General features: G+C 51.1%; 2 protein-coding genes across 2 annotated transcripts; both read right to left on the minus strand.

Moving 5' to 3' along the window:
* Positions 1–1,923: 1,923 nt before the first annotated feature.
* Positions 1,924–4,456, minus strand: LOC100908730 (uncharacterized). Its single transcript, XM_003742229.2, has 3 exons — positions 4,359–4,456; positions 2,566–2,730; positions 1,924–2,464 (listed from the first exon to the last, which is right to left on the minus strand). The coding sequence occupies exons 1-3, from the start codon at positions 4,359–4,361 to the stop codon at positions 2,282–2,284; spliced, it is 351 nt and encodes a 116-aa protein (XP_003742277.1). The 5' UTR covers positions 4,362–4,456; the 3' UTR covers positions 1,924–2,281.
* A 3,645-nt stretch (positions 4,457–8,101) lies between these two features.
* On the minus strand, positions 8,102–12,459 carry LOC100897343 (uncharacterized; the record flags this gene model as incomplete). The annotated part of the gene is made up of 18 exons (XM_029111141.1): positions 8,102–8,241; positions 8,320–8,416; positions 8,498–8,634; positions 8,721–8,767; positions 8,956–9,028; positions 9,138–9,179; positions 9,342–9,519; positions 9,626–9,798; positions 9,963–10,079; positions 10,154–10,358; positions 10,473–10,653; positions 10,765–10,886; positions 10,994–11,115; positions 11,265–11,421; positions 11,550–11,696; positions 11,789–11,944; positions 12,070–12,148; positions 12,251–12,459. Coding segments are annotated over 18 exons (2,382 nt in total), but the record flags the coding sequence as incomplete, so codon positions are not given.
* Positions 12,460–12,462: the final 3 nt, after the last annotated feature.

Consider the following 12,462-nt stretch of genomic DNA (forward strand, 5'->3'; position numbering starts at 1 on the left):
AGAAAGGTCGTTCAGTCTCGAGATGTTGGTGGCATTTCACCGGGCGACAAAGGATCGTCTAGCACTCACAAAGGTTCTTACAGGTTCTCAATGCAACCGGGTCTAACCCCCCCCCTTCCGTGAGGGCTAACAACCGCCCTCCCATGGTGGCTCCATGGAATAGGAGCACGCATCGTTTTGATCCACGAGAGGCGAGGTCATGGCCCCGGAGGGGGGGAGTCGCTAGCGGATTCGGCGCTCAGGTTCAGACGAGACCGAAGATGCACAATATTCTCAAAGCTGACGCAATACCGAGAGATTCGCAAGCACTTCGACACAGAGACTTCGGTTGGGCTGCCTCCTGCATTTCCTGGACTCGTCGCAGTGTCGAGACTAGGCGGCAATGACCAACGGCCGCGCAGATGAGCTCCCACGGAGAATCGACAGTGTGTCGGGATTCCGCTTGGGCTAGCGCTTGGCGGAAGTGTTGGACCCTTCGCAGTCGGGCGGGGACTAAGTCCGATCCATGCCCTAAGTCATGCTCATGGAATCAACAACGAGTCGCCAAGGGGCTCCGAGCTAGGCTCGAGACGTGGGAACTTGTTCGTTTGAGCACTCGTTCGCAGATTTAACGGGGGACTCGAGAGTTGGCCGGAGGGAGAATTTCATGGCAGAATAGTCCAGCACTCCTCTATGAACCCCGTGTCATATTTCCGGAGAACAGTCTGCTCCGTCATCTCAGCTTTTAGGATAGGCGGCGATGCAGGGCGCTTCCCAGGGAGTCGACCCCTATGGTGGATCGGGAGTCTGAGCTTCTTTGGACAAATCATTGAAGATTGCGAGAAAGCTAGACTCCATAATGCCCTCAACTGGAGCATCCGATGACGGCTTCTTACCATACCATCTGCATCGATTGACGATATCAACGATGTCGATTTGAGGGATTCCGAGAGCGGCGCATCGCAGGATGATTCCTCGATATTTCCAACCCCTCCATTGACTTCGTAAATGGGCATCTAGCAAGTTCATCTGCTGAGATTTTCCGGGAAGCGATTCCTTGAGATTTTCCCGGGAATCCGCGCACGTTCCCAATCCGAGCTCCAAAAGATAAGATCTCTAACCTTGATGATGAATTGGGACGATGATCAGCGGAGCGCTCCTCGCTCGATCATCGACCGAGAAAAGGGGGCATCTCCGTGCAACGCAACGTCTCGGTTTCGTGGAGATCAGGAGGCCGCACGCTATCCAATCCACCCAGCTCAAAGATGAGCTTGGTGATCGGGGTTCCCGAAAACTGCCTTATCGGTGAGAGAGGTCAGATTTTCTTCGTCGAGACCGGTTCCTCGAAGGATTTCCCTCCGCGGAAAACGGGGAAACATCGATTCAATTTGAGGGGCACGGGCGTTTCCCTCCCTAAACCGGGTGACCACCGGTTCTAGACTTCGGTCTTCGACCACGATTCAATCGTGTCCCCACTCGGCGGTCAACCATAGAAAACGTGAGTAACGCACGAGATGTTCAGTGGAAGCGGAGATGCCTAGCTGTAAAGATACGATATCCACAAAATGTGGAGGGAGAGCTAAGAATTTGCATCAGTCCGACTTGAATCACCTTCCGAGGTGGCGATGTGGACGTCGAAATGTAACGCCGTATATGCCGAGCCCGTTGCCCAGTCTTTATTCGCTGTTACACCCCCGAGAGCCAATAGGTGACTGATTAGAACGGAAGTGATAGTTTTGGGGCCCTCGCGAGCCGCTCGTCCTTCTCGTCAGTCACGCTCTGTTTCCCCGCTTGATTGTGCAACTCGGTCACTCGACTGATTTTGAGCTCCATGAGGCTTCGAAGGGAAGTCGAAGTATCCTACGCTGTTTGAGGTAACACATTGCTAGCCTCTACCGAGAAACGAGCTGGTAAGGAAAGTACGAACCTTGAATTATTCCGGCACGTATTTTATTCGGAATTCATTTTCAATCGGGATCGCGGGTAGGTGTTCGAAGAATCAGCCATGCACCGCCCGAAGCTCTTGCGGTGAGCGAGAAAAATCCAATCCAATAATCTCTATGTCCTCTATTTCGAGAATCAGACTGACAATGAGTAAGATCGAGAAGACTCTCTCGATCCTGACGACGATAGTCCTGCGCGGATGTGATCCGATGCGCCTCCTGGTCATCCACTACCAATGTGGTTCGCAGTCGTATTCGGATGTTCCGAGTGATTTGCCTCGAACAAGGTATGTCCAGCTCTACCTAGGAACATTCTCACAATTTGTGTATTTTGCCAGAATCTTGGCCCTGCCAAGGACTCAGGACGCAAACCTCTGCCTGTCGACCCTTTCCTTCGCCCTCAATCTCCTCTGAAGCTGTGCCAATTTCGAGGTTCCGAACTCCCGGACTCTCTCCAAGTTGCGGCAGGCTTTCCAGTTCTCATCTTCTGGACTGACCATCTTGATCTCGGCTGTTAGTTCCTCCAATAACCTGTTCGCGTACTGAAAGCGGAGATCGTTGTTTTGAAGGCGACTGATTTGACTTCTATGTAGATTATCAGGATGATACCCCGGACGATAGTGATGAGGCAAGCTCTGATTACCGCGAGTGCTTCGTCACTGATCGGTCCTGTGGTGTTCCTATCGAGAGATCGGAGAACTTTCAACAACAAGCCGGCCGCGTTACCAGCTGCGTCGAAACCCGCGTCGTCCGTTTCCTGGAAGTCGGTCTCCGCGGAGATCATGGTCAGATCAACGCGGCGCTTCTCCTGGAAAGTCGATGTGCTCGTTTCATTGTCAGTAACACTCCGTGATCCAGAACGGAAGAAACCCGATCTGACTTCCCAGTATCGAGGTTTGCCGTCGTTCAAACAACGGACAATCAACGTATTGATGACTAGCCGTGAGGGCGCGGAGCGCAATGAACCCTCTCGGCTAAATTGCCCGCCAACCGGATGCGATGCTCTCGAAGCCCCGAGCAAGTTTGCCGAGAGTTGTGAGTCTCGAAGTTCTTTTTGTCGAAGTCGTTCGCGGCGGAAACGGAAGAGCTCCGGTCGGAGCTCGGAAATATACATGGATGCAGAGTCAGACTCTCCCATCGCTGCCTTGGAGCAGGAAAAATGAAAACAGGTGAAAAATATGGGCATCGTGTATCGGATACACTACAGAGTTATGGAAGACATGATCTCCTTGCGGAATGATTTTCGAAAGAAATACGTTCGATTCCGTAGCTCGCGATTCTTACGGGAACGCGAAGGGAGCTTTCCTCATAACTTCACAGAGTCGGGTGCTCGGTATAACATGATAGAATGCGAAGGAACATGAAACCTATGCGATGCTGACGCGCAAGCTCGGGAAGACGATAAGCTCAAAAGGCTGGCAGGAATACAATCCATTGGAACCCTCGAACCTCTGATCACCCCGTATCATAATCCCGAGGCGATTCGACCCTTCGTAGGGGTTGAGGGAAGCTCGCTCGGTAGGCCGCTGCGCCGTCATCCGAACCGTGCCATTGTCGCCGGAGCAGTCGTAATATCATTTGAAGACATTCTGGAGAGCTCTTCGTTCGATCTCGGAGCTATCGGCCCATCGGGTAATGCGAAGCGAGCGGTCCTCGCAGTTTCGCACACCCGGGCGGTCGGGATGCCATGAATGGCAACATGACTCTCATGCGATGCTGACTAGCGCGCTCCGGGAGTAGATGAGCTTCTGAGGCTGGAGGGAATGCAACTCATTGATACGCTCTGGATCCTCTGATCACCTCGATCATGCTTGCTTAGAGGGCTGCTGCGTCGCCTTTAGAATCACACCTTGGCGGAACGGTCGGGGTATCATGTATGGAGAGCTAGTGGAGAGGAGAAACATCCAGCGAACACCGGAGAAAAACATGCCAATTTTCCGGAATGACTCGATAATGACGCGATTGATCGAGTGGAAAATTGCTCCTTGCGCTAGCAGAAATGATTCTGCATCGTCACGAGAGAATTGAAGTCCTTTCACACGCTAATAAGTCCGATTTTTGGTTCGGTGACGGACCGACATTACTGCGTTATTCTAAGGTTCTAAGATTCTATGAGGGTAAGGGGGATACAGAATGAACGGCGACGCAGTGAGTTCGTGACCGGAAACGGGCTCAGACTCTCAAGAGTGTGAGTTGGGGGTACGAAACGATTGGCAGGCTCTTTCCGTCCTGCTTCCCCACCACACAGCAGGTTTTGAATCGAACATTTGTGAATCTCGAAATTGTGAGCGACCTCATTTCGCGATATAACTTTTCTGTTAAGACGCGCATAAAATGAGGCTCGACAACTCGATGACCTCTTCAATGGCCAAATACGAAATTGAGGGGAGGCTAGCATGAAAAATTTTGAGCTTATATCAAACAAGGAGGGATCACCATTGTTGAGAGTTCTCCCGAGTTTCCGCCTTGAAGCCTAGTTTTGCATACGTCACTACTCGAACCACTGGAACGCCTAAGTACAGATCCAAACAACGGCGGACAATTGTCGACGTGCTATACTAACGGCGGTCTCCGCTCTGTTGAGAGGGAGGAGGAAAACCTCTCTCAGGTTTCCGAACGGATCAAACTTTCAAAGTCCTCTCACTCAGACTCAGAGCGGCCGCCGATTTCAGGTCATATCGATGGAGACTTAGGAAATTCAATTCCACGTCTATCCGAGCGATTTCGCTCGACTCCATCAAGGGCGAGCCAACCGCGCAGTCTGGCTTCGATTGTTGACAAATGCCCATTCAATTGATTAGCAGAACTTCGATGTTCAGCGAAGTGAATTGATTCTCAAACATTAGCATGAAGTTGACATTCTGATCGAGTGAAAAATAGGAAACCATGCCACTCTACTCGGGGTCAGAAGCCCGATAAAACGATCGACTGTCGCTCGGAATACTTCCTGTCGCCAGAGTGAATTATTTGTTCGTGATAACATGCTTTTGAGAACCTCTCTCTTCCTTGTGTGCTTTGTCGCTCTCAGCATGGCGACGGTTGATCGGATGCTTGACATGGCCTTGAAAATTCTGCCGGCAGTCATCAAAGATCCGAAGAAGTTGGAGATGTTTAGAGTTAGTTAGAGCCTTCTCTCGTTCTCGATCGATGTCGTGATTCCGTCAAAGGGTGGTATATCATTGTCAAAGGATGAGGATCCATCTTCTCTGCGACGTGAACTCACCTGACGTGACGCTGGTTCCTTATTTGCCGGACCTGAACTCGGGGAAATGACGTTTTCAGGGAGCCTTCACCGCGGCCAAAGGTTGCCTGGAACCCATAGCGCAGAAAGCCGGGGAGGACACCGTGGAAAAATTCCTAGAGATTATGTTCCCGTCGGGAGCCGAATGCGGTAATTTCGGTTCCTGATCTCCGTCCCTGGTCTGCCTCGCCCTGATGATTCAGCTTTGCCCAGGGAGAGAAAGAGAGATCGCAGACAGCGAAGCAGGCTAAAATGACGGTAAATAATATTTCTATAGAAATTGAGGGAATAATTCTCAAACTCATTCCAGGCACGCAGACCGAGGGCATCACTGAGCTTCTCGCGAGGCGTAAAGCTTTCGGGAAGTGCTTCCACGATAAAGTCGATAGTTTCCTTGAGACCAAGAGTCAAACCGATAAAGATGCCTTCATGGAGACCAAGATGTGTTTCAAAGAAGTGTTTGGCGATCACGATTGACCTTCCCAAAAACTCTGAGCTCTGGGGCTTCCTATAATTTGCATGCTCGGCTCGAAGGGGATCTCGCGAAGAGCGCGACGGAAGTGAGCTAATGTTCGCAGCTCTCGGAAGCTGCGCCGTCCAGAGGGCGGAGATATCTCCTGTCACTCGAGGCATGTCTGGAAGCGTGATTTATATCTGTGTTAATGAAAAACCCCTTTCTGGAAAACTTGACACGTTGAGTTATTACTTCTCGGATCCAACCTCATACGACCGACCGTACTCCCCTTTCGGAACGCAGAGTTGTCGGAGATTTCATGAGCTTCAGAATAAAACGATTTGCAATCCCGAGACTTTTTGCTGGAAATCTGCAGATTGGCGAGGGATCGTGGGCTTGTGTGGAGTTTCCCTCAAAATCTCCTCCGTCTGCTCCCATCCGCACCCGCAATGGACATAGATAGGTCACTAGATGTAACGGAGCGCATGATATTCGGCAAGATAGCGGGTTCAACAAAGGTATGGCACCGCAATAATGGAGATTTGCTGTTTTTGGACTGCCCTCCGAAAACGGCGTTCTTCGCCCTTCCTGCCCTTCAGTAGTGACGCCAATGCTCATGGCAACTATTCAAGGCTCATCATCGTCGACTGAGCTGCTTATCGAAGAGACACTATCAGGAGACCTTCGGATATCCATGTAAATGATCACGTCGAAAACCTCGGAGTCGACTTTTGTGACGTCAACATTAACCGTGACCGAGCCGTTTTGCCTTGGGACCTTGGAAAGTCCTCGTCCACCTGGCACGGTCGATTTGTGGATAATCCGGCTTGTTGTTTCTTGTGCCAGACATGGAGCACTCCAGGACGACATCCGCGTAGCGCCGGGATCCATGCAACTCTGTTCCGTTGTCTCGACGGAAAGCCTTCACGGGCGTCCTGTCCCATGACGTGTGACTAGGTAGGGTCAGAGTTCCTCGGGCCGTTCAAACTTCGGTCAAATTGGACTGCACGGCAAGCCGTTCGTGGGTAGGGTCTATGCCGCCGGTAAGTTCGAAACCAAGCAGTCCTGGAACTCTGTCTGTGTGGCTCCATAAAGAATGGAGGCATTGATGCGTGGATCAGCATCGATCAGAATGCGTTCCCAACATCGAGGTCATATACTCCGTGCTCGAGCCGCCGCTTGATCTTCTATTGTCCGATGATCAATACGCTCGACACAGTTCATTTTGGAGAGCACTCTGCATCATCAATCGAGAGCCATCAAAGTTCGCAGAAATCCTCCTGATGTCCAGGACGGCTGAGTACCGCGAGCCTCTTGTACTGAATGAGATTTTTCATCAGCTTGCGGTACCACACGACAGAGGAGCGAGCAATCACTTGTATCTATGGAAATGAATGCCCTTCATTCAAATTCCTCGAGCATGCTATCGTGTTGTGGGTTGCCTATATCTAGTCTCATGGAAATGTGAGCGTGAAATCAGGCTTTCATCACAACCTTTAGCCTACCTTGAAATCACAGATCACAGCTCATCGTGCTCGGAGCGTGCACGTACAGGACCGGTGCCCCTGATATGCCTCGATCACCGTGGCGCGATGCAGTGCATCGACCTTGTATGTAAATAAAATTCCGCTCTGGAGATATGTATTTGCATATTGCCGCATTTACTTGTGCAGTCTGGGCCTACTGCTGTAAAGAAGCTATCCGAGTAGACTAGATGGGGGATAGTGACCGAGGATTCTTAGGGGATCAGGGACCCTATCCAGACGTTTCTTTCGGGGAGGGGGTCAACTAGGTATCTGAGTTTTGGGAAAGGAGACCGGGTTGAAATACGACGCAACCTCCTGCCGGAAGGTATGCTTCAGCATCAGGGCCATTAGCCAACGGGAGGTGAGGCCGGGCCCTTCCCACCTGTTGAGCAGCAGCAGTGCTCGCACGGAGCGTTTCGAAACGGACACCAAGTCTACAAGGTGTTAGCTAATTTAGAGATTTGGAGCGGGCTATTCTCCTATTCGAGCCGATCAGTCTCCTCGATAACCTTCGCGCGCTCATTCCAGGATGATTACTCTGCCTTCTCGTGCTCGTCTTGATAACTGGTCCGTCGAAGTTAGGAAAAACAGAGCTCCGGCGAAGCGTTTGTATCTCTTGCATGATAGGAGACATAAATGGAAGCTCGTTCTATGCTCAAGGATGTTTTATTAACTCGCTAACATCGGGCTACACGCCGAAAGGGTCCCTTTCTCCGGAAATCCCTATCCGAGCGCTTCGCCGCTTCGCCAAACTAATCCGAGGGAACTCCCGCTCTTACACTCTGACCCTGATTCGTTCCTCAACTCCTCCGGATCCTCGTTAGTCGGCTCAGAGCCTCTTCCCAGGTTGCTGTCTGCCTGGTCTTTATGGTTCGAGATTCCCTCGCTTGAAAGAAACTCGAATTCTCTTCCTGCTGACAGCTTTGATCTCTCCCTCGCTCTAGCAACAACACTATTATCACTTCCGAGCCGAATCGACAGTTGTGTAGTCCTCTGTGGTCGGGGGTAGCGTGGTGCCTCCTCCTTTCGGAGCACAACACGATCCCCATCGAGCAGCTGGAGATTCTCCGTCGTTGAAGAACATGCCGTCGAAGGTTGCTGGGAACAAATCGTCGATGAGAGCGATGCTCGTCGATGAGAAGCCTGCTGTCATTGATCTTCAAACTCAGGACTCACCTTTCCATTTTCCGAAATTGAACTCCTCTTTCCCGAGGAGGGATTTCCTCCCGATTCCTGGGATGATCACGGATTTGGCGAGTGATGAAGGATTCACCTAAAAAAGGACGAATTTTTATCCCCGCCGCACAGCGATCTCGTGAGCTCCCGCACGCGTCGCGGAGAAATAATCACAGACCTCCTTTTCGCTGACTGACATCCATTTGATGCCATCCTTCGTCGCGAAATATGAGCCGTTAGTCATCCTGTCTTGAGCGTAGACGACTCCTTTGGTCTGATCAAATCCGATCAGACGGCCGACGAAGGCGGGTTGCACTGGAATCGGACGGAGCATGTTAATGATCGAGTTTCGAATGATGCTCGACGAATCGGGCTTCGTATGGTCAGACTTTCTAGCTCACATTTCCAAGTAGCTCCGCCATCCGACGACGAAAGACAGTTTTTCCCACTGGAAAGGAGGGGTCGAATGCATAGATGTCCTCAGAGATTCTACCGAAGCCCTGAGCATTCTAGAGCGTCCAGAGTTCCGCTGTACGAGCATTCGACGAATTCTGACCGCATGAATTCTTCACGAAAAAAACACCATCGATCCTCCGCGATCGGCTGGACGAACACTAATATTTCTATGGCGCTCACCTCGAATCGCTGAAGTCGCAGAAATATGCGGTGTCCGTGTTCGTGTCCACAGCAACATGGCGGGCTCTCATCGCTGAAACGAAGGAACGAATATTCAAGAGACTATCGACTATCGGAGACTAGAAAGGAAAGGTTCGCGAAAAAATAAGTGATCACCCATAGATCCTCTTGTCAAAACTCACATTCGATATTGGAGTACCAGGTTGTGTCGATTTGACAGTTCTCTGCAAAATGGAGCGGAACCTCAGTTCCTCATGCATCTTTCGGCAGATGGAATGGATCGAGTCGGAGCTCGGCGAGGAGTCGCCATCTCGAACGATCATCTCGAATTTCTCTGCATTTATGCTTGGAGAGAGTTCAAGTCCAATGAGATGGAAGTCACTTACCGTCTTCAGAGAAACTTCCGATGTAACATCCGTAAAGCTCCAGTTGCATGCCGAGATTCAAGTCGTCCTTGACATGCTCGTCGGCGGCTTCGACGACGATTATTCGAAGATGACGCGCCTGCACAGCGAGCGGCAATCGATCCTTCGCCACTCCGTTTTCGTAGGACAGAGTTCGAGTCTACAGCAGAAAAGTACGATCATCAAACCTCCTGCGGAGCTCCTGCTGTACATTTGCGCGAATACGCTCGCGATCGATCTGTACGCCCGAGAGACCTTAAACGCACCGTCAAGTGATCCCACCAGTTCCTTCCGTCATTGCTGGCCTGGAGTCTGTACTTATGAACTCTCCGAGTTCCGGGAACATAGAACATTTCGAGTTGAGACACCCGAGTGACTCTGAGAAATGCGATGTCCAGATATGCGTCGTCCATGCCCTCTTTGATGGCCGGAGACCAAGCTGAGAACCAAAAGCCTGAATCAGAGACCTCCCGAGAGAAGTAACCGAATCTGTACATTCGCGTCCCAAGTGCCTCATGAAATGAATGAGAGATCGAAAATCGCTGTCTCCCATCACGCTCAGAACGCAGGATCGACGCAAGTTCCCGCGGGGATTCCACATACCTGACGGTCCTCCTTTCCGGACGTGGAACGGAGCATGTTGTGAATCGGACGCTGACGAGGCAGTTATCTGACAGTCCTTGATCGTGCCGTCCTCTAGGCCGAGGTTCAGGACGCATTCTACGGGAAGATAATTCCTCAAGTTCGGTCTCTGGAGATTCGGTTATCTAATTCTGCACTTCCACCAAACTGACCTTCCGAATTGACTTTGTAAGTCAGCGCGTGTTGGTCTGAGCAGAAGGCTTCAGGACTCCGGTCTTTCCTCGGAGTGTATTCGCATTCCACCCGGTAGGGGGATGTCGCTTCGATGACGCCGGTTCCGTATCCGCGTCTGTTTTCGGGATCTGACACCAGAGTCATATTCACGCGTATTTCATCAGCGAACAGAAGTTTCGGGAACTGTAATATTTTGTCGAGGATAAGAGTCACAATAACGTCCCCCAGCTCGGAAAATTCCCGGCCGGCACTAGAAGGATTCAAGTCGGGCCATCGCAATCCATTTCGAGAACGTACAATTATATCAACTCCGTTCGTTGAGTTCTTGATTTCGGGTTTGTAGTTGGAGGCCGAATGAACGTCCGTGACGCCTCCGAAAGTCACGAAGTTGGGGAGAAAGATTCGGAGAGCTAGGCGAGTGGGCTCCATGAGAGACGTCAAGAAATGCTTGAGCTCGGCCATGACGGGAATTTCATTCCTGCAAAGCATCATCTCGGGCTCGAATCGCGCTAGGTGCCCGCTCGAAAATTCCGGATGCAAGGTCGAACATTCCCACGAGTCTTGTGGAATGCGGCAGAGAATTCCTTACCCTCTCTCGAATGGAGCTTGATTGTTGACGGTGAGCTTCACGTCGATCGCAGTCGCTTCTTTACCGGTACGAACAACGGTGAGCTCTTGCCGAGCTTCACCCTCCCATCCGGCCATACCGACCTTGGGAATGATTCTTCTTTAGATTTAGTCGCTTGTCGATAATCTATCCTCATGACGGGGAAATTCATTCGTTGCGACTTCTGGAGAATAGTCATCAGTCATCATACCTTGATGGTGATTGGATGTTTACTCCCATCGTCAGTTGTTTCGTGATCCGTCATTTCCACCAAAGCCTCGAGGACAATATCATCGTCTCCTTGTTGGAAGCGTCCTCGCACATGACTGTAACCTGGAAAAGAGCTCGAAGTTGCGAGAACATCCCACATGGACTGTTGAATCCACGCAATAGACAACGAGCAGTCGCCAGCCTCGAACTCGCGAGGGAAACAATATTTTCGTCCAAGCTGCGGACCCATAAGGGATTCGGCGCGTACGTACCGGGGTTCGCGAAATATCCTAGGGGGGCTGAGGCCTTGTCATGTTGAACGTTTCCAAACGATGAGCCCAGGGTGACTTGGAGTTTTTTGTCTCGATAACATGGAATGTTGCGTCCGACGGCCGATATGCGCAGATCGTGGAGCACAATGATTGCAACCTGAAGCGGGAGCGCTCTTACTTAGCGAAGCCTCTCGGAATCTATTACTCCGCGTTGGTGGTTTCGAAAATGTCCAAGACCTTCGTCGATTTTCGTCCATATTCCGTATTTGTCGTGTCGGTCTGTACCTTGTCGGATCTAGCGCCCTGCACTTTGACGGACACTTCCGTCATTGCGCCTTTCGGAACGGTGATGTTGAAGGATATCCATCGCCTCTGACGAATTCCTATGCTCTCCTCATCGCTCTTCGTCTGCTTGACCGATGGCTCGAAGAACTGCATTTGACATCGGTTAAGTTCCGTATGCGTTCGATGGCAATCTGAGGGTGTGGAATTCGGAAGAATTTTCGAAGGAAGCCATGACTTACCGTTCCGATGGTTTGCTCAGCCTTCTCGCTGACTGTCAGCTTCAAATTCTTCTGATCTTTCCCAGCACTGGTCACGAGCTGAGAGCTGATGGCCAGTGGGGTGCCATCAGTGTATTTTGCGCCGGGCTTCAGCAGTATTGGAACCGTGAATCGCAGCTGTAAAGTGAAGTAGGAGCTTCTTACGAACCATGTCCAGCTCTAGAGGGATTCGAAGGATTAATTCGGATAGGGGCTTCTACGGTAACGGGAAACACCAGAACATCCAATTCTGGGGGACTCACGTAATTTTCTTCCTGTTTGGATCGTTCGATGAACGAATTGCAGACTAGACCGAGGTTGTATTGTCCGAGGAGGTTTTCACTGCGAGGAGGATGAATAATACCGTGAATGCAAATTCCAGGGCGAGGATAGCGCCTTCACTACATCTGACTCCGTAGGGAATAATTAAGAATTCTTTCTGACCCTTCTCCGTGTTTGCTCCATTGGTCGGGTGAGGAACAGGGGTAGTTTTTGCCGAGGTGACTGATGCCCTCATGGCAGACTTCCAAATCAGTGGACCGGACGAGACCGTCGTCCAGAGTCAGGTCGAAACGCAGCCTTGACGAGGTGAACTCTACCAATTCGGTCGTTAGCGTGACCATGGTTATCGCACCCGGGGCGATCGTCGTCAAGGC

This window comes from Galendromus occidentalis, unplaced genomic scaffold (assembly GCF_000255335.2).
Source record: "Galendromus occidentalis unplaced genomic scaffold, Mocc_1.1 scf7180000077356, whole genome shotgun sequence".
Classification (NCBI taxonomy): domain Eukaryota; kingdom Metazoa; phylum Arthropoda; class Arachnida; order Mesostigmata; family Phytoseiidae; genus Galendromus; species Galendromus occidentalis.